At 40.2% G+C, this 26861-nt stretch overlaps 1 protein-coding gene across 4 annotated transcripts in view; it reads right to left on the bottom strand.

The window, feature by feature from the left end:
* Positions 1-1170: 1170 nt before the first annotated feature.
* The window catches only part of LIX1 (limb and CNS expressed 1), a 48889-nt gene continuing 23198 nt past the window's right edge, over positions 1171-26861 (bottom strand). For 3 of the 4 annotated variants that reach the window (XM_081053540.1, XM_081053541.1, XM_081053543.1), the window contains 4 exons: positions 15980-16120; positions 13742-13837; positions 5749-5826; positions 1172-4177 (listed from right to left, as the gene is read on the bottom strand). In XM_081053540.1, the coding sequence (XP_080909666.1) occupies positions 3890-4177; positions 5749-5826; positions 13742-13837; positions 15980-16120 (603 nt within the window). In that variant the 3' untranslated portion in view covers positions 1172-3889. Of the gene's footprint in view, positions 4178-5748; positions 5827-13741; positions 13838-15979; positions 16121-26861 lie in introns of all 4 variants that reach the window. The other variant, XM_081053542.1, reaches the window with a different exon arrangement.

Raw genomic sequence — 26861 nt, 5'->3', positions numbered from 1 at the left:
TGGGGCCAAGGCCGAGTGAGTAACAGCTCCTACTAGGGAAGACACCAGCCTTTGAGCTAGAACTTCCTGTGGAGAGCAGCAGTTCTCAAACTTACTGCACCTTAGAACTACCTGGGCAGTGTGGGGACAGAGCCAGGAGTGCAGTTTTCAGGCTCTTGGCCTCACGTGGAAAGTTTTTGGCTCAGGTAGTAAATGGCCATCAAGTGTGAGTGGATGGCCATCAGCTGTGGCTAGTTGGCTGTCAGCTGTAAGCAGTGAGCCGTTGGCCACTAATATAACTGCCATGGGTATGCTGGCAGAAAAATGGGGCTAGTAAGAAGATGGTAGCTGAGCTAGCAAGAGCAGATTGCAGAGAGGTGGATGCCACCAGTGAGAGTATAGTGATATGACTCCCCATCTATGGCTCCGTGGGTGTTCCTTTTTGACCTAGCCACCTCCTGCATTCTTATGAGGGGAGCGGGAGCTGAGACCCCGCAGGCCGCCCCGCACGACAGCAGTTTTAAAAAATACTGATGCCTGGGCTCCACCTCCACAGTCTTATTTCATTGGTTTATGTACAGTCTGGATATTTAGGATTTTTTTTTTTTTAAAGGTCCTCAGGTATTTCTAATGTGCAGTCAGTCAAAGTTGAGAACCACTGTGATAGGGAAAAACGACTTTTGCTTTCCTGGAGCCCTGGCTAAAAACAGTCTTAATATTGCCTCTTTAACATGTTGGCCACCATCGAAAAGATATTGATATTTGCATTTCTGAAAAGCAAAACAAACAAAAAATCCACAACACATAAAAGACAGTATTTTGAATAGTGGTTACCTGTTAACATAGTCAAGAGTACTGACATTATTCTTATATATTTTGTGTCCTTTGGCAAGAAAGAAAGGCATGGCATGATATAACTCAGAATTCTATAAAGTACTTCAGAGATGTTGTCAACTACAACAGTACTCATGGCTTTCAAAGCTTTCCCTAAAGAAACAGGAAACTGTTGAACCTTTTTGCTTTCTTTCACTTTTTTCCTGAGACCTAGCTAAGCAGATTCAAAGGTACAGTATTTCAGGAATATCTACTGCTTTGTTCTTTTTCTTTTCTAGCAATAAGTGGATATATTTAACAGCAAACATATCAGTGGGCTATAGTTTTTGAACAAATGGACAACTGACTTCTGATCATTAGAGGAACAATGACTTTATTAAATCTGTGATTTTCTGGTGTGTTCACCCAAGTTTATGACTAGTCTGCTTTAAGTTTTTTTTCACAATAATCTTGTATATTTGGATTTTGTGAAAATCAAACATCTCTTGTCGAAATACAGTGCAATTCTGTATTTAAGGATGATGAAATTTACCTTAGAAATAGGTTCCAGGGGCTATATCTGAACTAAGTTGGATCCCTGCTGAAAAGTTTGAGACTGTAAGCATGTGCCTAAAATTAACTTGGGGTTCTTGGACAGAGCAATCCATGGAATTTTTTTTTGGGGGGGTGGTTCACATACTCTCTGAAAGTGTGTAATTTTAAATGTATATACTTAGTTCTACTTTCTGAGGAGAAGGTCCATACCTTTTAGCAGATTCTCAAAGGGTTTATAACCACAGAAGATTAGGACATAGAGCTCCATGTATTAAAACAGAGAATCCTCCAGTCTAGGCCCCTTCAACACAGTGTGTTATTGAGAATAAGCTATAGAAAAGGAAAAATAATAATAGTCAACTTTGCTCTTCAACCTGCTCTTCTCCGGGCCAGGGTTACGGATGTTTAAGTGAGGTACTGACAGCAATTATGTCTTAGCTCTAATTGGTTTGCTGTAAATGAGCATCCAAGGAACCAGCAGTGGCGAAGATTCTGACTTTTGTTTCTTTTGCTGTAGCTTCCATGCCATTCTAGGAAGAGTGGGAAGGTTGACTAGCTGGGGAAAACGAAGAGTGGCCAAGGGAGAACTTCTATTTTCCATTTACAGAATGGGTGCAGTGTTCTAATTGTAGGGCAGAGAGTAAATTTGGTATTTTCCCAGCTGGTAACTGTTCCTGAATCTAATCAGATGGTGTCAGCCTGAGGTGGTGCTTGTCAAAGGCTGAAAATGCAGTAACGGTGGACCTACCTTCAGTTCTACTCAACATGGGAAATTGTGTCTTTTTTCAAATGATGAAGACTAATGACTTCGTGAAAAAAATTATTTTAAATAGAAAGTTCCCTCAAAATTTATTCAACTTACAACTATTAATTCTAATTGCTTTTTGGGAACATAAGGGAATAAAGTTTTCTTCTAGGTGACATTTAGCCTCATTATGGGAGGAATGTGATTTTCGTTAAAACAATATTTTAAAATAAAATTTACCTAATGTTATGTAGTATTACCTTTTCAAAACATTAGAGTAGGGCAGATATGTAGCTAAATTTTCCCCTGGTGTGAGAAATGTAATATGTGAAGTTAATTTTTTTATTATCAAGGCTAATTCCAAAATATATGATCAGTACACAGTTTTCATGGGACTTTAAGGAGAGAAAAATACTGTTGTATATGTTTAGATTTAAGGCTAAAGTATATTTTTGTAAACTTTAATATAATGGTTTTGGCTTTCAGGAAAGTTAGTTTGCATTTGCCTAAACAAGAAGAAAAAAATGGAAAGCAATTGTTTTCTTTAATTTGAATTATTGGACCAAATGCAGGATACTCCTTTTCATGTTATGGAGAAGGAAATAGCTAGAAATAGATACAAGTGTTCAAAATTATTACTGCTGCCATTCTTCAATTTGAGTGACCAGGAATCATCTAAACATTATTTTGTATTTGCTCTTGGTTTTCTAATCGGTTGTTTGATCCAAGCTATTTTCCAAGAGAAATAGCAATGTCTTATTCTTCTTTAATGAAGATTCCAGTAATTTAAACTTAAAAATGATAGATTAGAGCAACTGGTAGCTTATGTTCTTGAACAACAACAAAGACAGCTAAAGATTCCTTCTCTCTCATACATGAGAAGCTAATCAAATGCAAGCATTGTTAAATGCTAATGATTTTTTCAAAATGTTTTAACCTTTGAAATACCAGTAACTTTCTCCATTAGAGATATATGACTGAGGTGGCAAAAATAAAAACAAATCAATTCAAGTTATCTATTTGCAAATTACAAATGAACAGGACTGACTGCAGGACTCATAAAAATTGGCCATTAATTCTTCTTGAGGAATATGAGGATTCTACTATAGGTGGCATTTATCCCCATTTGGCAGAGTGTGGAATTTTAAAAATTATTATCACAATTGCATTTTAAGCCACATTAAAATTTTCTGGTATTTTCATACTATTACCACTTCAAGATTTTGGCTAGTGGGCTGTCTAGATAAAATTCCCACTGTAGTTCTGGATAACAGCAGTAGAGTGTAAATTATCTCTCAGCTTACACAGTTTAGGAAGAAACGCTGACCCTTGGATATATATTTTTTTTAATCCACATTGTTTATTTAATCCCAAGTAGTCTTAAAAATTGCTACCACGCTACTGCTCCCAGTCCTGCCTGACGTTCTCTTTGGGGGATGCTACAATGACCCATTCTTTGAAACAACATATATAATCTAGCAAGGCACATGTCAACCGGGTTTTCTGTTGGAGCCAGGGTTGGAAAATATTTTTCAAACAATCCTGTCTCCATCCTATCATTCTGAGGTGGAACTATAGAGAGCATGATGGGAAAACTGCATGGAGTGGGTGGTTGGATCCTGTAAGGGTCCTATGGGCTACTCTCAGCTGTGTGAATGGAATGGGTGGGGGGGAGAATCAGGTGGCCTTTAGGTATTAGCTATCTCAGTGCTAAAGCCTCCAATGATCTCCTTAATGAGCTTCCTAATCCTGCAGTCTGGCCTCTGCCATCGTTGGGTGTCTAGGAACCTGGCCTTGCTAGTGATAACCGCAAAGGGCCGTGAGACTCAGCTGATCATCACTGGGTGAGGAAGTGTCAGGATCGCTGTAGATCTGAGTCAGGGCTAAACTCAGAATTTCTTTCTTTTCTTTGTAAAACCGCAGCTCTTGTCCCGCTTTCCTGGCTGCCTCCAACTCCCTCAGGGCCATCCGTAGCTCTTGAGAGAGGATTCCCGGTGATTCCCGCTCCTTCATGATCCAGTCCAGAGCCATGTGGCTGCGCATCTTTTCATCTAGGGAATACTGGGAATAGTAGGAGATGACTTCCTGGGAGCCAAGAGACAAAGTCCAGAGTGTCAGTAAAGAGCAATCAAGGCACCTGTGCTCATGGCCTTTCGACACCCCGTTTCCTTTGCCTCGGCCACTACCACATCCATGGGGGTTTTCCCTACAACTAAGCCTCTCTGATGTTTACAAACCAAAGCCAAACACCCTGACATACTTGTTAAAGGAAATGAGTGGCTAAGCTAGTACAGCCAAGCAGAGTCACACCAGGTTGAATCAAAACACTAACACCAGGAAGACTCAATAATTCTCACAAAACCACGTGGACCTCGCTAGAAAATATGTGTTGTTAACATAAGGAAGATGACCGTCCAAATGGCTCACAGAAACAACGTTCACTTTTATTATCAAATGGAGACATTATTATTGACATCATAATGGTACCTTCATGTCTACTGGCTCTTCCTTCTGCAAACAATTAAAAAAATTGTCACTACCTGTCAATTCTCCTGTGAAAAATTTGCCACTGCATTGTAACATCATGTGTGTTTGATGGAGATACTTTATGAAGAGCTTGGGGGGTGGATGCGTTGCTTATTTTTATTTTCAAGAACATATGGTATTTATTTATGACCTTAACAAATTAAAAACAATCATGGAAAAGTGTTTATAACGAACCCAGCATATTTCAAAGACCTTTTATAAAATCAAAGGAAAAGACAAAATAACCAAAGCCCTTGTCAGCTACTCATTTCTTTTCCATCTCTGACATTTTGAAAGGCAGACTTTCTAAGCAAAGAACAACTAAAACCTCCTGGGGCTGCAGTGCATGCAAAACTCTTACATCTACCTTCATCTGCTCACTAGTAAAGGCTTTGTTCCTCATACAAATTCCGGTGAGCAAATTCTCAAAAATAAACTACCATATTTCAAAGACTAATGGTGGGGAAAGGAAGGATGAACTGGCATGACAGTAGGTGAAAACCATTAAATACACAGAAGGGAACTTGCCATTAAAAAAGGGGAGGTGGGTGCTTTCCATAGGTAGTAAAGAAATAGGCCCTGTCTCTGAAAAATAAGTAAGGAACTTCCAAACCCTCAAATTGGGGTGATTGAATGCCAGCTTGCCCACCTTTATAATCATTTCTGTTCTTTGTGGACTTTTGGTGAGAGCAGGAAAAATCTCCTCCTTCAACCAACTTTACCTCTCCTCAGTGAGGAAGTTCCCAAGCAGTGTATTCTCAAGTTTCCGCCTTGGAAAGTGGAGGAGCGCACACACAGTAAGCAGGGCAGGTGCGTAGAATATATTCAATATTTACCTTAGAAATGAAGTCTATCTTAATAATCCTTCCGCTTTGGCATTCAGTACAAGAATCTAAATCAGTCCCATGCCCAGCCAGCGTTCCTCTTAATGTGCATATTTGGTCAGTCCCTCACTAAACTGGACTGCTATACATGTTTTTTTCATATGGCCTCTGTTCTTACTCAGTAAATACAGTACCAAACTTAAACAGAAAAAAAAAAAATCCAAGTAAAGGAACTCTCCCAGGAAGATGATGAACCATCTGCTCAGTCCATCTAACACAAACCCATTGTGGATTGGAAAATCTCACCTGTCGGGAACACTTGGTTTCACGAAGAGCTTTTAGGCTTCCGTTCCAGTGTAAGAGTTGGAAAATGGTCATTAACTCCTACAAAACCCAAATACCTCTCATTAGTCTCAAAGCAAAAATGTGAAACAAGGTGCCTCCGTCAGAACTGAGCAGGGAATAACTCTGATCCCCAACTATATCAGAAAAATAGAATATACAATACATATTGTCAGAACACTCTGAGACTTTTCAAACATCATCGTCCCCAGGCTTTTGGAGCCTTCTTCCTTTCCTCCTTTGCTACATCCATGTTTGTACAATAAATAAGTAAATAATTGATAAATATCTTTCAACATTAAAAATAGATATACTCTAACAATTCTACAGCCAAGAAGTTATCTAAATATACCAGTGCGTCTGAGGATAATCTATAGACAAGGTTATTCATTGCATCATTTTGAAATTGCTTATGATTAAAAGTATTTTAAACATTCATTTTTTAAGGGAATGGTTAAATACAGTATGATATTGAAAGGTAGCAGAATATGCCACCCCAAAATATGAGATTAGGACATAGTATCCCAAAATATGCCACTTTGCTATATTGATTATTTTGAGCTGAAGGCACTTGAAAAATAATAAACACAGGGAGAAGATTTCTATGAACTCCCCTTATCTGTCTAAAGACAGATTCTCTCAAAAGAACTTGATTGTCATAAATCCCCACCTGGGGAATTTCAGCAACCAGGGAAATTGACTCTTATCTCAGAAGAGGACTGGAAGTCCACACCACACCCAGACGAACTTTGTCACAAATGATCACATCTGCTGTCTATTCTTCTAAGGGCCCATTCATCTTTCCTAAAAATCATTTATTCTCTCCTAAGAAGCCTACATCCCCCCTACCCTATTATGATGGTATTTAATCTTGAATTCTGAGCTACCTGAGGAGTTACTCATTTTCCCTAAGTATCTCCCATGTATGCATGAGGTATACATGTCAATAAAGTTATGTTTTTCCTTGTTAATCTGTCTTTTATTACAGGGTCTCATCTAAGAACTCAGAAGGAGAGAGAAAATTATTTTTCCTCTCCTACAATACATTCATACTACTGAATATGTTGCAGTCATAAAGAAAGGATAAGGCTCTCTAGGTTCTACTGTAAAGAATCTCTGTGATGGGCTGTTAAAATAAAAGCATAGGGCACAACATACATATATACTGTGTGTACTACTTGAGTAAAAAAGAATAGAAGATCCTGATAAATATTTCCTTGTAAATGCCTAGAAGCGTTCTGGCAAGATAGAAGAGAATTGGGTAACACTAGCTGCCCCTGGGGGAAGGAAAGGAATGCCTTGGGGACCGGAGTGGGAAGGAGATATTCCTCTGGCATTCTTTTTGCACCTTTTGAGTTTTGAATCATGTGACATTATTATGTATCAAAGACAAATTTTAATTTTAAAAAATTTAGCCCCCAAATAAATATAAAACACATAATGGGCAAACTATAAAACCTGTAAAATACTCTTAAGTGTATACATTAAGTTAAGAAAATGACTTCAAATATTGCCAGTAGGTTAAATTGACATCAAAACCCATAGTTTTCACATCCAGTGGCCATGGCTGGGCACAGCATCAAGCCTTTGATTAGCATCATCCTCTCGCGTAAGATCAAGGGCAAAGGAAAGTGTACAAACATACTGAAGCTTTTGTTTTTCTAAAGTGATTAGAACTGGCAGTCTTCCATTGAAGTTATCTACATTTCTTTCTCTCTTTTTTCTTTTTTTTTTTCCTTTTTGGTCAGAGACACATTTATTGTAGATTAATAGCACAAACCGCAACCATGTAATTATCAGAAAATAACAGTACAATTAAGAAACTACCCGGTCATGAAACTGGTTATGAAAACCTTACATTTAGAGAGATGTCCTACTGCCCATTTAAAAAAGCTGACTTTCATTATCTTTAGCTCTGCTTGTGCAGGAAAAAGTCTTCATTATGAAAATCAGACACGAAGTCATTCTGAGATTTCAGACATCTTAAAATTATTAGGTGAATTTTAAAGCTTTAAGATGATCAGAAGAGCAAATAGCACTATTCTCATGTTGAAAATTGCCATTGGAATGTAACGTTTTTCTTCTTTTCAGTTTGGGATCCAGTTTGAGATTTTTTTTCTATGTTCTACTACACAGTAAGTGCCCCCAAGAGCACACAGAGACCTCAGTAAAAGCAAAACCATCTGTTTCTGTTGATTAAAATAGGACATGGAAACCAGCTGAATGACTCCTGCTCCAAACAGAGACCCCACCATCTGCCCAGGGTCCTGGGTCCAGTGCCCTGGGAAGCCACCCCTTTCACGTCTGCTCTCCTCCTCTTCTCCCTAATCCCATCCAGATTTTCACTCTGTCACATCACTACGCTCATTTGGAAAAGCGAGAATGAGAATGGTTTGTGCTATAACGAAAGCTTGCCTAATCTGGCTCTCACCTCTGTGCTTTTTATCAAAGAAACCCAAGTGACCAGGAGAGTAAATTTGTGCTGCCCCTCTCACCTCACCTTTAAACCAACTCACTGAATATTGGGCAGCCATACAAAATGAATAGGAACACTCTTTATATCCTGATAGGGAAAAGTCTCTGTGGTGTGACAGGAAGGCCAATGTTTACAAATAAGACATTTCCTCTTGTTCCATGTTTTATGTTAACTCCACTTGAAGTTTGTATTCTATTGTACATATCCATTTACATAAGCAAACAAACAAACAAATAAATACCACCTCCACTCCTCCACCTGCCCCCCTTCATCTTCATATAAAGTTAACAACCCAGAAAATACACCGAGTTTATTCTGTGTCTTCCAATAGGCCTCTTGGCATTGTCTTTACATATCTGTGGCCCAGTTTGAGAAACAGCCTATTGCTAACAGGGCTCTCAACTCCATCCTCTGACAATTGTTGCCTTAAAAACATATTCTCCCTCCAAGGCCTTCTAGGCTCTCATTCTTATCTATACACAAACCCACCCCTTTCCATCAATCCCCCTAAGACTTTGGAACCCACAATTCTTCTGTGAACAAAAGTGGAAACCTTTGTCATGTCCCTTTACAACCTACTTCTCTCAAAAACTTGAACTGCTTCAGCCTGCACAAACAGTGCCGTCCTCATCACCTGTCCTGGTTTGGCTAAAGTTCTATTCCATCACCAAGCAGTCGTTTTCCTCTGCAGGGACACGGCTGTCTCTTCCTGAGTGTTACTCTGGTTCCTAAAATCCCCCAGGGAAGATGACCTTCTTTCTGCCTTCTTCCATTATGTCCCTATCTAGTTCTCATCCTCCTCTGTAGAGACATTCATCTTATCGTCATTATGGAAGGTATATCGCAATAGTTCCACATTCTTCCTGTTCCACTTCTATTCCCCCTCATAAGAACAAATTCATTATCTTCAGATCTTCCCAAAGCTGTGTGAGCCCTAGGCTCAACCCCAGGAAGTACGGGTGTACCTCCCATCGATTCCATCGGATATCCTTGCGTTACTGCAGACTGGCAAGGAGAGGGCCTCTGTGACCTTCTGGGAGGATTTGATTCCTAGTTTCGTCATGATTCCTTGCGGCCTGGTCTTCCAGTCTTGCTTTCTACCTGTCGAAGTCCTGTCACTCTAAAGGAAATCTGTTCAATGTCCTGCTCCTCACTGCAGGCTTTGTGCTGTGTTGTTTGTTATGTGGGATGGTGTAGAAGCCTGAGGAACCTGGGTACACTAACACATAATCAAGAGGCTAGACCATAGGTTGGGCTGGGACGAGGGTGATGTAAGTGAAGCAAGATTTAAGGTGAGTCGTGCACATTCAGGGTCTTGGATTTAAAACTCTGTCCTTGTTTAAAACTTTGACATTTTGTTTGTCATGAAATTTTACACATTAATTTTGAGTTTTTACAATATTGCATTATAATATTGCTTGTTTTGATTACTGAGTGTTTGGACACTTCTTTAAATTTTGTACTTAAGTTGAATGCCTAACTCTCCTTACCCTAGTTGGGGCCCTTCTCGTGGGTCTATTTTAGGGACAAGGCCAGTTTCATGAGCTTGTGATCTTTGCAGTCACACAGGACTCAGAGCATGTTTCATGCTTCGCTGTCTGGAAATTCTTAGTAATTTTTGAACAAAAGGCCCTGCATTTTCATTTTGTCATGGGCCCCACAAATTATGTGGCTAGTTCTCATAGCAAAGTAACGTTAAAATTGAATGGAGAATTCAAGTCCTGTGTTTTCTTTCTCTTCAGGGAAAATTGCAGTTACAGATTTCATTCTACAGCTTTCTTGGTTCATTTTGTCATTCATTCCATTAAAACCAGCAACTGGGCTGTGTCCTGACAGTGCTATCTGCTGTTGCCTCCTATTAGAAACACTGACTTTTCCTCTACTTTGTGGGGAGAAAATGCACACTGCTTCTCTCTGGAACTATGTCTGGGAGACTGGCTTGGTTCTGTGATTCATCAGAAATAAGAAAAACAAACACTGTAAATGGAGAACTTGAAAAACAGGTGGGCACCATCTCCCCTCCCAAGAGAATGGATTTAAAAGGAAATTTGTTTATGGAATGAGGTTTTAAAAGGCGACCTGGAGAATTTAGCAAAGATATAAATAAACAACGCGTCCTTGGATTGCATTAGGCTTCAGAATAAATATATTAACCAGCTTCAGTCAAAGTCTGCCTTGAATCTGACCTTGACAAGACCCAGTGGCTAGGGCTGTAACTATCCCTCCCCCCAAACATCATGCAGTTTTCTCTAAAGCAAGGCCACCTCAAAACAGGCATCCCAGTTTCCCTCCCACGAAGTGAAGGTAAGCAGAAGCCTATCACGTTTCCTCTGGAGCGCTGCCTTCTTGCCAGCCCCCCTGGAAAGGCTGCCTGCAGTCAGGAGACACCAGCCTTGTTTTTATACGGAATAGTCAGCCATAGATACAAACACACATCTATTACCTACCAGGGGTACTGAATTGCTGTGTCAGCTGCAAACAGCTCAGGTCTGTGGTCAATTCCCATGATGTGCAGAAACAAGCTGATGCATTTAACCCAGGCCACCAAGAAAGGTGCCGGACCTCACAGGCAACTTAGAGCTGGCAGAATGAAAGGGATGTGCTCCCAGGCCCTCCTTCTAGGCTGCCAGCATGCCTACTGAGGGGAGGGAGTCTGGATTTTTCCTGCCCTAACATCTTCCGCTTCCTTTGTTCCCCATCCCGTACCCAGCCTCCTCAGTGAGGATTTATGAAGCATGATTAAAATTATTACTTCACATATTTAAATACCTTACTATAATAGACCACACAGAAAACATACAGCTCATACCAAGGCAATTAGAGTATTACTAAAAAGGTGGTGAAGTACAGCCTTTCATAGCACTTGGATGGAATTTTAAGAATTTGTTAAAAATCTTGCCTTCCCCATCTTTGGCAGACTAACCCAAGTGCATTCAAACATCATTCTTGGTTTTCTGAAAATTGCTTCTGAATTACATACAAACTACTATGTACTGGAGCAGGCAACATTCATTCTACAATAAAAGAAGTACAGTGTTCTTTTGTCGAGGTTGGGGGAGAAATTTTTAAAAATGAGATTCTTCTTTGGGGAAATCACTATGCTAGATGCTTTATAAATGTCACATTATGTAAGTCCCACAAAATTCCTACACCATAGGTATTATGATTTTTATTTTATAGATGGAGAAACTGAGTTCTCAGAATGGTTAAGTTCACAGGTGGCAAGTAGTAGAGCAAGCTTTGCACACAGGTCTGTAGGATTGTTCCAAATTTGTGTTCTTTCTTTTGTGTTATGCTACTCCCTTTATTATAATTCTTTTAAAAAATCTGTTTGACTTTAGATGGTTATGGGGGGGGGAGGACCCTTCACATTTCCTCCTTTTTATTCTACAGCAAGGGTCCTGAAAAGTGTACCTCAGGGCAGCTACCCTGTCCTGGTCTGAAACGTTTAGGTTAGATACAGTTGTCAAGAGAATCCATCTAGCAGCCTCAGGCATTTCCAATAAAGCAGTCTTTCTTCAGAAAGACATATAATGACCGTTGTTAATCTTCCCTGAGCATTTACCATATGCCAGGAACAGTTCTGGGTTCTTTCTACATTGTCTCATTTAATCCTCACAGTGGTACTGTGAGGTAACCACTATGCACTACTATAATCTGTTTCCTCATTTGTATATAAATCAGAGGTGGGGAGCAGAGCCAGGCTGAAAGGGACCAGCCACTCCAAAGCCTGGGCTCAGAACCACTGAGCTGTTGCATGCCCTTGTCTACTTCAGAGGGTAGGCTTTAAAGATACCTGGTCTCTTCCAAACCAAGACAAGCAACATCAAAGGTCAGTGAGACCATGGCCACTCCAGAAGAAAACTGGATGGCTGAGGTTTTCCCAGGACAGAGTGAAGAAATAATATTTTTGCTTTAAACAAGGGACTGATGAGGAAAAATATTGATTTTAAATAAGGGACGGTAGAGACGTATCCACCTGAAAAGTAGCTATGCCATTGTAGTCAGGAAGAGTTTGAAGGGTATCAAAGAAGGTGTTTGAAAGTTGGTGACTTCAGGGTTCAGCTGTAGCACCATTGTAAATTATTTAATATGAACATTGTTATCTATAGAACTTTATATCTCTGATTGCTTCTTGGAATCTAACCTAAAAAAATAGAAATACTGGGGGTAAAAGCTCTTAATTATAACATTGCATATTGATTCCTATTAGCACTGTAGGTATAATAGATGTTCAACTGCAAATTCAAATTTAGTTTTTTAGAGGGCAAACATTTCATGCCCAATTACTACTGAATCTGCCCCGTCCAATGTAGGATAATAGCCAAGAGTGTGAGCTCAGAAATCAGATGGCCTGGATCTGAACCCTGGCTCGGCCATTTGCTAAGCTATGTGACACACTTCCTTCAATGATGACATGGAGATAATAAATACTCATATGTTTATTGTGAGAGTTAAATTATTATAATATTTGTTAAATACTTAGCACAATGCCAAAGTAAGCATCCAATTGGGGTCAGCTATTATTGTTCTTATTGCTGTTGTTTTCAATATATTTAGTTTAGAAATCATAGATAATATAGTTCCTAAGCTCTATTATTTCTCGTCTTCAGTGAATGAAAAAAGGGTTCTAGCTTGCTAAACTTTTTGATTTAGTTAACAATAGGATGTGGCAGGTTTTGTTTAATAGAAAGACCAGAACCCAGAGGGGTATTGCTTAATAATTGCAAGCACCTTTATCTACGACTTCTGAAAATTAAAAACCAAACAGTCACAACCAATACGTCAAACTGCTTGATTTGTTTTAAGGGGGAACTCTGTACCAAAAAGCTGGTGAAATATTATAAAGTCATAAGACGGTGATGTTCCCTACCTATTTCTTTCTTTCTTTTTTTTTTTTTTTTAGATTTTATTGGGGAATGGGAACAGGACTTTATTGGGAACAGTGTGTACTTCCAGGACTTTTTTCCAAGTCAAGTTGTCCTTTCAATTTTAGTTGTGGAGGGCGCAGCTCAGTTCCAGGTCCAATTGCCATTGTTAGTTGCAGGGGGCACAGCCCACCATCCCTTGCGGGAGTCGAACCGGCATCTTGTGGTTGAGAGGACGAGCTCCTACCAACTAAGCCATCCCGGAGCTCAGCGGCAGCTCAGCTCAAGGTGCCGTGTTCAATCTTAGTTGCAGGGGGTGGAGCCCACCATCCCTTGTGGGACTCGAAGACCCTACCTATTTCTTAGACTTAAGTCTTTTACTTCCCATTTCTCTTTAAGAAAGCAAAGATTGCTCTTGTTTGCTTCTTTATTTTAGCCTACTGAGATGTGGCTAGACAGAGCTACCACGTTGGATTCTAAGAGGGTTAAATTTAAATTACCAACACACACAAAAAGAAGATTTTGGGGACAGGAGGTGTTAGTGATAAGAGTGGCATTCTCCCAGGCTTCTGAATTGTGTAGCCAAACAAACATGTGGCAGGAAGTCAGGTACCTGAAATTCCAGCATGGTCTTCCCCATGTTTGACTCCAACATGTAGTGATAGGCTCCGATGCTGGTGCTGGGGTCATCCGCATCATCCAAAGTGCCCTAGGGAAGGAATACAACAAAGAAATATTATGGGTTTTTCCTTCTCTTCTTTGGGTGGTCACAAATTAATACGGTGGCCTCACAGCAATCTTTCCATTGTTGTCCTAACCCTTCAGGTGTGCATTCTACAGCCAAGTCTCTAGCTGATTTGGAATAAAATCCTTAATCTCACCAAAGCTCAGAGTAAGTCAATTTGTAATCAATTTGAATCTGGCTTTTGATTAGAATGTTAACTGATTTTATGCTCACTAAAAGAATAATTATCCCAAAGCAGATATTTCTGTAATTTTTTACAGGGTTTTTGTTGATGGTGACAGTAACGTTTGAGTGGTTGCCCTCTGAGGCTGCCTTCATGTGTTACTGAAATCTTGAAATGATGACCTTGCTTGGATTCTGATGAAAACCAGGCAAGATTATGTAATTGGCAGGGAAAGAATTGTCCAGTTGTAATGACTATTCATATTTCACTGCTATGATTCTTAATGGGAGCTTTTCATAATATGCTGGTGTTTGGCCTGGAGACGTGGATCTTGGTTTATATTTTTTCACTTCTGGGCCACTTAATCTTTAGCAAACAATGTTGGTGGATGATGGGTAGAAAAAAAATTCTCCTTCTATTTTGGCAGTACAAAAAGCTAACACAAGTTCTAGAATGGCACTGGAGCCTGCCCTTCAATATCCCATGGTCTTGGATTCCTGGGAAGGTGGGCAATGGTTTTGTGAGACTGAACATACAACTGCCAGCATCAGATAGCAGCAAATTTATAGCTTCTAAATGCAATAACATTAACACACTACTGCTGAAATATTTATGTTGGCTTTTTAAAGATCCCAGAAGAAATCCATCCAGAAGCCTGCAAACCTTATATATTCTCTTTCCTTAGAAATGTTCATGCAAAAATGATAAATTACATTTACACTGAGGGCCCCTCCCTGCTCCTGAGTAAGTACCACACATAGAAATCAGACATCCTTTTCCCAACTTCTCTTTCTCAAAGGCACTTGAAATATACAGGGCAGGAAAACAAAGGCTTCCTTTCATCCTCAGAGCAGATAGAGAACAGAGGTCCCTGACTTCTCTGGTCTCCAAGCCAGGTCCACCACACTCTGCCCCTTCCCTTACCTCTCCTCTGTGTGATAAGAGCATTTATGAGGGGAGAAGGAGCAAAAAGTAAGTGCTAGTGTGATAATGTCTCCTTCATGATCAGCAGCTCTTCCAGAATGAGAGAAACTTTACAGCCAGATTAAGGGAATCAGAGGATGGAAATCTCAGATTGGGTTTATCCAAACTAAAGACAAGCCAGGAGTTGACTAATCCCTTTGGTAATGCCAAGTCCCTGTCCTTGGAGGACACACAGGGAGACACCTGCCCTGGGAGGAACCAAGGTTCCTCCATAGTTTATAGTTTGGAGGTAACAAGGATCAGGATTCCCAAATAATTCATGGGGCGAATCATCTACTCCTGGATTGCTGAGAAAACATCCTATCTAAATTTCTGAGACAAAGATTTCTGCTCCTAAATCACTTTGCATTTAGTGATATCCATTGCAAAAATTTTCAAAGCTCTCTGAAGGAAGTAATTGATATTAAGCATGATATTTCTAATAGTTAACAAATAGTGGGCATATGGCTTTTCTTCTATCTAAACAGTCAGTGTTTTCTAAAAAATGCAGATTGCAGCATCCGACACTGGCTGGGGAATTGACACTTTTAATAAGCACTTCCGATCATTTTTAAGATTAGTCAAGTTTAGGAAAACAGTCAGCTAGTTTACCTCTAATTGAAGCAGTATTCAATTGCCTGTGTTCTCAGATGCAATTGAAGAGAATCCATGCTCCTCAAATAGCAACCATTCAAATGAACAAATCGAGGTGGATCAAATTGTCTACCTTGATGCAAAGCTTGATAAATTGTGATCCAGGGGAGTTAAAGAATATTACTGAGAGGAGGACCAGGGAGCCAGCTCCAATTTTGTAATTTCCAGTCCACGTGTTCTTTTTGCTGAGAATTCATGATTTAATGGGCAACAATGAAACCTGCCCAATTCTTAAAGAACGCGCTCCCTTTCCCATCTCTCCCAAGCTCCAAATGCCTCAGTATTCTCAGTGCAGCCAGCCCCTCCCTTCCCTGGTGGGAACTCACGCTGGTGGAGGCGACGGCTTCCTGCACACTCTCCATGATGAATTCCTTGGTGATCCTGCGAGAGGGGAGCTCGTTGAAGAGGGAATTGATTAGGGCCACTTTGGCGGCATCCCGTCTGGCCTCCGCTCTACTTAAGCAGCACTAGAGGAGGGAGGGAGAAAAGGACTCACTAAAGGAGTTAGCATCTCACCATTTTGCCCTCACCTCAAGGGGTCTCTAGACATTTCCAGTCATGCATTTACTGTCTGTACCTATTCTTTCACCCCCATTGCTAACCCCTGAAGATCATGTCGCTTTTTGTTTAGCCCTCGATGCCATGCAAAGGTCTTGGTTGGTCTTCAGATGCTCTTTGTCTCATTTGATAGTCATTGAATGTCTACTATGCACCAGAGGCTCTGCGTACTCTGTTAATGAGTACATCACAAAAGTAATAATGGCTACTACGGTATGCTAGGTGATTACATTGATTATCAGGGCCTTCCTCACATCTTTATTTCAGAGGGGAAAAAATGTAAGAAAATTGGGAGCGACATGGAACACAGGACTTCAAGAGCACAGGTCCTGGAATCAGGCTGCTTGGCTTTGGATCCCAGCTCTAGCACTTACTGAGAAACCTCGGGTTTCTGTGACTCAATTTCCTCCTCTGTAAATGGGAATAATAGTAGTCCTTATGTCATAGGTTTGAGGATAGGTTCAATTAGTTAACATAGATAAAGCAGTGAGAATATTTTGCCCATGGTAACACTCTATGAGAACATACTAGTCTTATACTTTTTTTTTTTACTGCCAAGTTAGGGCGAGGGGGCTGCTGTGAAAATCTATTGTTTTTGCTTTTCCAGCATTTATCCCTCACCTTCCTTTTAATAACAGTTCCCTGATTTTCTTGAGGACCACCCTTTCCCCCTTGCATTTCAGTCCATGCAGTGTGAGTGGCTCATGCTCCATTTGGCCTCCCTGAAGTTAGGGGCCATAGGCAACGTCTGATTCGTAACTCATTAAAAAAATATATATATATTTTCCCCAAATGTAACATTGCTGTCCATCCTCCTAGTCTGGCTTTCCTGTGGCTCACACAGGGTTGCTCAGTGTATCCTGATTGTTTTCTTTCCTCTTTTGACTTTGTTTTTATCAACGACAACTCCTCTTATTCAAGCTCTGGCTTGGCGTGGACCCTGTGTGTCCAGAGAGAGGGATGAAGTCCTATGAGAACTCCACTGTCCCTGGGCCCATTTCTGTTGGAGGACTCTAGGGTGTGATGGCATCTCTTTCCTGCAGCTCCTGTGACCCCGCTCTAGGACTCCTGGAGGGAAACAAGCCCCAGGAAGAGAAGCCCAGGCTCAGGTCCTGATAAATAGGGTTGCTGAGCACCCCTGCTTCTGCCACTCAGTGACTGTGAGACCTGGGCTGCTTGAACTGGGGCAGGTTTCCTCACTGGATAAATGGAGACGTTAGGCTCTCTGATCTTCAAGGCTCCTGCTACCTAAAATGCATGATTCACAGAATCAGTACTGCTTGGGGACTGATGTGAAAGAACAGGGAAAGTACCAACGATTCCACTTCATTTGGCAGTTCTGCAGCCTCTGTGGCTTGGTAGCAGTACTGGGTGAAAGCCAAACCCCGCCAGTTTGCTCTCAGCTCAGCCCTGCCTCGACCTCATCTGCCCAATGCTGACCTTCCATGCACTGACCAAGGCCCACTCCAAACACATGCTCTTGTGTCCTCAGAGGCCCCCTCTCCTCTCCATCTCCACAAACCCAGGATGAGTCCCCTGAGGTCAGGCCCCCGCCCCCTCTGATTTTCTCAGTTGTGACTACTATTGTGACCATCTTGTACTCAACTGTAGATGACTTCCTCCTGCCCCTCCCCAGGCCTGGGGAGGGACACTTACACTCTTCTTGAGTATCCTCCAGAGTACCTACCCCCAGGGTCAGTGCTTGATAGTGCTCACACATGCTTAGTCCACGAATGAAGTAATGACAAGACATCTGAAATGGTTGCAATATGATACCAAGGAGGATGGGGGGAAAAAAGGTGTCAGGACCCTGACAAAATAGAATAATTAAACGTAGCTATTTTAACTGACAACACAAAGAGATTTATAATATCTCCATTACAAAAAGAATTGAACTAAAGGTCTAAAATGTATGTGAAAAGTAGTTTGGGGTTTTTCTTCTGAGTGTTGATGATATGCAAGAAGGTTTTGGGGTAGCTTCAGGAAGCAGCAAAGCTATTCAAAGTTTAGACCTCTCCCAAGGTTTAGGCCACCTGTATTAAACTGGGGAAGGGGTGGTGTCTGGGCAGAGAGGTTGGCTGTGCATTGGAGACTTGGCTGGGCAATTCATGGGACCTCGAGTTTTGAGTCATCAATATTTCACTGAAGCGTGGGTGTCACCTCTTCCAGGAAGCCTTCCCTGACCATTCCCAAGGCCAGGCTGGGAGGACCGCTGTCCATCACAGGCACTCATCACAGTGCCATGTAATTGTCTGCTAGTACTGCCAGTGCTCCCAGATTCTAAACTGTGTGCAACCTCAGGGCAGAGTCTGTGACTTAGTCATCTTTATGTCTCTGCATCTGCAAAATAGTTTGTTGAATGAATAACTGAATGCAGACTATGAAATTCAAACATAAGTCACTAGTGCACCTGATAAAATGTTCAAGAAATCCTCTTAAAGAGAAGAATTAAAGATATGAGTACATACTTATCATTTTTTAAAAGTCCCACTTCAATAGTATGCATAACCCAGTAATATAAAAATATATTGATACCTGAATTTCAGAGGGACAATTAGCCATTAATTTCAGACACCCTGAGATTACCATTTTTTGCCTGAGTGTAAGATGTTTATTATTCTTTGGAAAATCAGTTCCTCATTAAAAAGCAAACAAAGTTTTTGCAAATATTACCTGACAGCTACAGGAGCAGCTCATTTTAATAGGAATTTGCTTTATAAAATCTATACTAGAACCATTGGGGGTTTTAGGATTTAGAGAATTAGATTCAGATCTGGGCACTCTTAAGAAACTTTATATAACTTTCTATCTAAATAATAGCAATTTAAATCATCTTTCATAGAGAGAGACCTAGTAAACACTACTTAGATAAAAGAAGCTATCTATTTTAAGTAAGACCAGCTAAGTACTAGATCAAAGGCGCCACATACGTTTACAACAAAATGGCACTACTTTTGAGATCAAAGTGCTGCCTGGCTGAGAGAACAGAAAGAGCCTTTACCCAGAAAGCATGAAAAAGGACTACGGAGACTTAACCAATATCAAGATTTTAAAGCAGACACATGTCTTTACTTATTTTATTGTTTCAATGTACAGAATCTTTGGTCAAAACAGGAGAGAAAGTGTACCAATTAATAAGTACACAAAATAAAATAAATTCTGAGCCATTAAAGGACTTTTCATGCTATTGTTCTTTGCATTTCTGAAAGACAAGTACTTCAAAATGTTTATAATGTTAACCAGCCGCTTTCTTCTAAATTTTGGAGCTAAAAATCCAAACCAGTAAAGGTTGTATATTTTTCTTTAGGTCTTTTAATGGGACTTCTCAAACCATAAGGACCTGTGCTTGGGCAAGAAATGTAGCCAAAAGCAACCTACTTGGCAAATTTAAATCAGAGTGTGGACTCTGCTATAAGAACAGACACTGTTCGAGTTACCATCAAACAGTGGGAAACGCTGCAAGAAAATAAAATATAGTAAGTGACAGGATGTTTTATTGATGTGTCCAAACTGGTGCTCAAAGACATCAGTCGGGGAGTGAGTGAAGTATGATGTTATTTCCAAGCAACTTCCTGCTAGAATTAGACTTCCCAGATTGTATGGTTTATTCTTGCTGTTTTTCAGCCAGACCCCAATCATAAATACAGATTTGTAAACCGTGCCTTATCCGCTCACCATTTTTACTTGTTAATATAGAGAGACAACTTCTGTCCTTTGCACTTTGTGAAAGTGCAGAGCGGGAATATTTAATAGTTGAGATTTTACTGAAGTCAGCTGTGGATTTCTGAGGCATGTGGAACCACATGCTTTGCAAGTGGCTAGCAGACCCCACTCAGACATTTATCTTGATGCTTAGATGCCTTTCATTTGCTCGTAGTTATAAACCACTACAATCATTTCAAAGCCTCCTGGATCTAATCTAAAATTAAAGCCAAAAAAAAAAAAATTAAGAGCGTCTGTGGCACTGCTCAGGAAAACTCTATAAAGGCAGTGGTAGCCAGCCTCTGGGATAGCCCCCCTTTTAATGAGGAACTGATCTCTGCCTCCTGGTAGTCACACCCTTATGAAATCTCCTCTCACACTGGGCCAGGGTTGGGCTGTATAACCAGTAGAATATGACAGAAGTTATGGTATGTCACTTTAGTTATTCAATTACAAAAGACACTGTGGCTTCTGTCTTGGTCACACTTGCCTTCTCTGTTGGATCACTTGCTCTGGGGAAAGTCAGCTGCCATGTTGTGAGCAGTCGTACAGAAAAGGCACACATGGTAAGAAACTAATGCCTTCTGCCAATAGCCATCTGAGGGAGATTGGAAACTGATCTTCCAGACCCAATCAAGCCTGCAGGTGACTGCAGTTTCAACGGATAACCGTCAGGAGACTCTGAGCCAGAACTACCCAACTAAGCTTTTTCCAATCTCTTGGTCCTCAAAAACAGGATGACACATTTTGAGTTTTGGGGCAATTTGTTACCCAGCCATAGCTAACTAAACTAAAGGGTTTGTTTACATCAGATAACTGGGAACTCTTTCAGCCCACCTTTGAGGGAGAGTCCAATTATAGCAATCCTCATTGCTAACACTGTGCTGGGCGCTGAGCTAAGCACTTTATGTTTATTGTCACATTTCATTATTACCATAATCCTATGAAGTTGGCTTTGTTGTTACCCTTACTTTGCAGATGGGGAAACAGAGGTTACATGTCCCAAGGTCATACAACTTAAAAAGTGACCAAAACAAGATTAAACTCCAGGTCTGACTTGAGAGTCCAAATTTTTAACCACTATACTATTTTGCTTGTCACAGAAATGGTCACTCACCTTGGAATAAAAAGAATTTATAATTTGGCTAAAGTCTCACAGCATTCCCTAAATCAGTATAGTACTTTAACCAAAGCTCCCACCGTCATATTCCATGGGTCATTTGACATAAGACTCCATGAGTATCTCTTCCCACCAGGTATGATGAACTCAAGTTCGTTTAGAAGACAGCTAAATGAGGAGGGGGATATACTAACAATATTCCCTTCCCTCCTATTGTCCTTTTGATGCTTTTCTCTACCTGGACTGTAGGAAGAAAGAAAATGGAGAAAGAAAGGCCAGCTATGACTAGACCAGAAGATCAAATGTCATCTTCTGGAGGAAGTTTCTCATGCTTCTGGAAGTGACCCCTTGATTAAGTGTGAGGCCAAGAGAATTTGGGATTTTACTACATAAGATTACTCAGAAAAAAAGAGACATGTTTCATAAGTCATCAAGAGCAAAAGTCATTTAAGTGAAACTTCCCAAACTCCGCTGGATAAGAAATTCTCCCAAGACCTGCTCATTCCGGCCTTGTATTTCATTTTGGATGATAGGTCACCACCAAGCAACCGGGAACCCACTGGGTACACTATGAAAACCATTGCTAAGCCTAGGCCAGGGCTCTGAAGCAATAGTTGAAACACTTTATTGTTCAGAGTAAGATCATCTGCGGAAGTTATTATAGATGCACGTTTTCAGGCCCCCGTCTGACCTACTGCACAGAGCTTCTTCAGATAGATCATGGTGGTGATGGTGATGGTGGTGCTGGGGGGGGGGTGTCCTGCATTTTAACAAGCTTATCAGGTGATTCTGAGGCAGGTGGACCCAGGACTATTCTTAGAGGAATGCTGCTTTAGCTTCTGTCACTTCTGTGTCTCATTTCTAATTTGGCAGGGGCAGAGTCAGGTTTTGTGGTATCTGAAGCAATTTGGGGTACCTTGTTTAAGAAAAATAATATAAAATTACAAATAAAAAAATGGACATTGTGATTTGGAAGGAGCCTATGCTGAAGCTTTATTGGCTTCATGGTTGAAAAGGAAAACTCTCTTCTCTACTGTACTGTAACACTACACTTCTATGCTATTGTCACCAAATGTTACGGGGAACACCCACTTCTTCTCTGACATGAGCTGGGTGTCACACAATTTAACTTCATTCTGAAACTATCTACCTGGAGGTAGCATCGGATCTCACCGATTAACGGCTCAGTCCTACAAGACTGCCCCCACTTCAGACATTAATTACAAGTCCAGGTTGTCACCTGTGTTTCTGATCAACCAGCTAAAAATGAGAGGTTCCCACAACCCCCTCTTTTGGCTCCATCGTTTGCTAGAATGGCTCACAGAACTTAGGAAAACAATTTGCTTACTAGATTACTGATTTATTATAAAAGGAACAGACAGAGGAAGAGATTCATAGGGCAAGGTATGTGGGAAGGGGCTCAGAGCTTCCATGCCCTCTCTAGGCGCACCACCCTCCTAGCACCGTTGGAATATGTATTCCAACCTAGAAGCTCTCCGAAGCCCATCATTTAGGAATTGTATGGAAGCTTCATAATGTAGGCAGGATTGCTTAAATCTTCATCATTGGTGATTAAGTCAATCTTCAGCCCTTCTCCCCTCCAAGGAGGTCAGAGGATGGGGCTGAATGTTCCAACCCTCTACTCACCAGGTTGGTTTCCCTAGCAACCAGTCCCCATCTTTAGGGGCTTTCCTAAAGGTACCTTATTGACATAAACTCAGGTATGGTAGAAAGGGGTTTTGTTATGAATAAAGAAAGGTATCTTTATCATTCTTATCACTTAGGAAATTCCAAGGGTTTTAGGAGCTCTGTGCCAGGAACAAGGATAAAAAACAAATATATATATATTTTTTATTATAAATCACAATACCACAATGGTAAATCCACCTCTGCTAACATCAAAAATGCTAATTTTTCACTAGAGAATTTGCTTCTACCCAAGAGTCAAGGAAAGCAGTGTTTGGATTGGAAAAAAAAAAAAATCCTTTCTGACAATTCTAATATTAGGCCCCTAGGAAGTATATAAGCCTTGCTGACTTAACTGAGGTCTCAATTTTCTTTTTCTGCCCAGCATGTTTTATATCTTCCCTGATAATTTTCTGAAGTGTCATGCTGTGCAACAGAAAATTAATCAACCAAGATTAATTTGTGGGCCAGTAGGCTGTCCCCAAATAGACCAGTGGCTAATCAATTTTTCAGCATGTACAGAAGTTTTTAAATTAATTGAAATAAAATTTTGGTAGTCATGTACATGTTATAAAAATAGAAATGCCTAACAAGAAACTAGTTTTATTGTTAATTATTTCTTTAATCCTTTAAAATTGTTGATAAGTGTGTTACCATTCATAGGAAAACCTTATAGCCAGGCTGACACAATTGATACTCTGCACAATTACTTTCCTGGTAGTCCTCATTTGATTAATCATTTTTCCCCTGTGCTTTGTATTGGAAAACAAGCAGGATGTATGTGTTTCTGGACCCCAAGATTTTACTGTATATACATCCCTACTAAACTGCTTTATTTAGGAAAGCATGTGGAAAGACACAGTATAAGTAACCCCTCTCCATTCTAAACATACAACAGACTTCTTAGAATTATTCATATCTGTATTTTAAAGACATCAAGAGGAAAACTAGGTCTGCAGATCGAAAATGTATAAAACCTCAAGTTACGCCACTTTATATGCCTACCAAGGGTAGCCGAGGAGTTTAAAGCTGGTCTATAAGGAGTGAGCTTTTTAAATAAGAGTAATGTAATATAGAAAATGTGACCAATTGTATCTCTGTAGCTTAAGATGTCCTCCTTGGGGTCAAGGGCAGGTCAGTGTTATTTAGGTGGCATTCACTTGAAAGCATATGGTGCCCAACAGGCTCTCCCCGGCTGGGACTATGCAGGTGGAAAAACCAAATAAACCGACTCTGTGAGAGGTGAGAATTCTTGCCCATATCCTGTAGGTTGTCAAGTCTGTCATTCAGGTGGTTGGGAATGGTTTGCTTTTGTGATTTGGAGTCCAAGTCTCAGCAAGTGACTTGCGGAGTGTGTATGACCTGACAGCTCTGGTCAGTGTCACCCACACCTCGGTTTCATCCTGACAGCAAGCCATCAGCACAAAGAATGCCACAAACCAGGCCCTGCTGCTAATTGTCCCCCTTTCAGTTCTTTAAGACCTTGACTGCCCTGGTCTAAGCATGAGCATTTGCATGTGTTCCAATTTATCTAATTGTGGATGTATTAGCATTTCCCCCTCTTCCAGATGGTGATGTGAAAAAGAGCAACCGTTGGGACTTAGTCACCCAAGTTAATATCGTGTCTCTTTCTCCGTAGGTCAGGCTGGCTGCAAATACATTGGGAACAATTTGGAGCTCTGTTTTGTGCTGGGAATGGGGGTCTTTGCTAGGTATGGGGGAGGGGAATGGTCTGGGAGTCCAATTTTCAGAGAAAACTCACCAGTTCCTGTCAACTGAAAGAAACGTTTCATGCACATGGTGGGTCAGAATGTTATTTTTATAATATAAACCACCTGGCCTCCTCCTCATTTACCTCTGCCGCAAATGCTATTCTACCACATACCTAGACCAAGGTCCCTGGTAACTATTACAAAACCATGTTGTGTTTTGCTCCTTGTGGTTTTTTTTTTTTCTTTTCCCTTTTTTCTTTTCTTCTTTTTCTTTTTTCAAGTTAAGGTGAAGACAAGATGAATTGATCAGGGCTCAAAGTTTTGGTTTATTTTTATAGTTGCTTTGATGTAAAAGGACTTGGCTCTGATTGCACTGAGGGGATGGTGGGGGGCTGGGGAAAAATGGAGTCAGCCTTTCTTCCTCACTCAGTAACTCCTGAGACAGTGAGCATCTTCCTAAAGCTTATCAACTAAGGGCTGCGAGTCTCCTGTGGAGATAGTCCCAAGTCTTCGTTTACCATGGAGCCTTTTCCCAAGTGTTCCTTTCACTAAACTCTGCTAGTCTATTTGGAGGCCAAGCACCGTTATTCACTTTGCTCAATAAGAAAAGACACAGATGAAGGGCTGGGGAATAAACAGGAGGTCTCATTAAAATAATATACACTCCCAGCTTTCAGGGGCAAGTCATTAAAGTCTGGTCACTAACTAACGTATGACTTTCAAATGGGAAGGAGTTATAACTAATCTTCCTAACTTTGGGTCTTGTTAGCTACAAAATAGGATGCTTTCCTGTGGATATTTCTAACAGGAAATACCTCCTTTAGAAGTTAAGTTACATTGCATAGCGTTGTGAATCTGTGTCAAGGTATATAGCTCTAGAGACAGAGAAGAAAGAAAGAGATCATGGCTGATTTCAAGTTGAAATACAGCATTAGTGCAGGGCAATAGTCCCAATTTTATGGCAGAAACTAACTCTCTGTTTGGGGCATGGAATGTTAAGGCTAGGCTTTATTTAATAACCGGTAAGAAGAGAGCATTACAATTCCATTTAGTCAAGTCTATGAATTAATCAAATTTTCTCTTAGTCCTTCTCTCCTGGGAAAAACTTAATTTTATAAACTTAGCTCATTGTGATTTAAATATACGTTTAATTCCCTGGACTTTGAGAACAATCATTCCATGCATGGGAGAATAAAATATGTGTTTTATATCTGATAACAAAGATGAAATATTCTTAGCCTTAAGTAACTAAAACAAAACAAAATTAAACACCCCTATCTTCCTTCTAGCTCGTACGCACCTTCGAAAAGTAGTTTTTCTAGGTATCTTCATAGGCAAAGGCTTTGGTTTGAAAAACTAAGTGACATAAAAATTAAGAGCTCTTTGGAGACAGAGCTTTGCAAGGAATTTATCTGCTGGGACTGTTCCATCTCACATCTCCGCACTGTGCAGCCCTGTTATGCAACACCAAACATTGGTTGAAAACAACAAACAAAAAATCCATGAAAAACAAAAAAATATCAATCGACGGATTGCCTATGGAAATATTACATATCTCAATTTTATGTGGTGTCTCATGTTGTAAAAATAGCCTACGTACCTGACCCCAGTGTTCAACACCTGTATTTATTTTCTGTGAAGCCATTTTAGCAACAAAAGACTTATGTGAAAAAGAAATGATACTGCAATGAATTACTGTCCTACACTTCAAGTAAATTGAGCTATTGCATCAATGTTTTAGCCAGAAGAAGCATTTTTTATTCAGTTATAACTCATGCACATAAATAATCACATGGGCTAGTACTATACCCAAAGGAATGACTGCTTTTTATTCCAAATAAAATCAATTAATCCAAATCACTCTACCAGACTACATGGCAGACCATGTCACTGGCTTGAAAACAAAACTTGAATCACAAACCTTTTAATCAAAATGTAAAATAAGATAAAATACTCAATTAAGTTCCCCTTTTGGATTTGGAAACAAAAACAGCTGCTGAAACAATGAGTAGTAGCTTTCCTTCTGAATTTATCAAGAGGGGAGACTGACGTTGATCTGATACCTCTTGTGTTGTTCTTATTGTGAAAAAATGCAAATTACTGCAAGTTTTCATGGTCATGATATGTGGCTAGGCAAGGACTAACTGCCTAGACAAAAATGGCATACAGAAAATAGGTCTAAAATGCATGAATTCCTACTTAATGCCTGTAATATCAGAAGATGGTTTCTTTTATAAAAGACGTAGTAAGGACTAATATGTTTCAATATAACTTTGTGAAAGAAAAATAATTTAATCTCAATAGACCATTTTATTTATTGTTTAGAAATTCAAAGATGAATCATTTTTTCACTTCTCTTTTCCTCTACTATAGTAATTTATGAAGGCATGGTTTAAAGGCAGGATTATGGCTGTTTTCTTTACCTCTGGC

Source organism: Rhinolophus hipposideros (assembly GCF_964194185.1).
Source record: "Rhinolophus hipposideros genome assembly, chromosome: 7".
In the NCBI taxonomy this organism is placed as follows: Eukaryota; Metazoa; Chordata; class Mammalia; order Chiroptera; family Rhinolophidae; genus Rhinolophus; species Rhinolophus hipposideros.
This window is presented reverse-complemented; position numbering and strand designations above follow the sequence as displayed.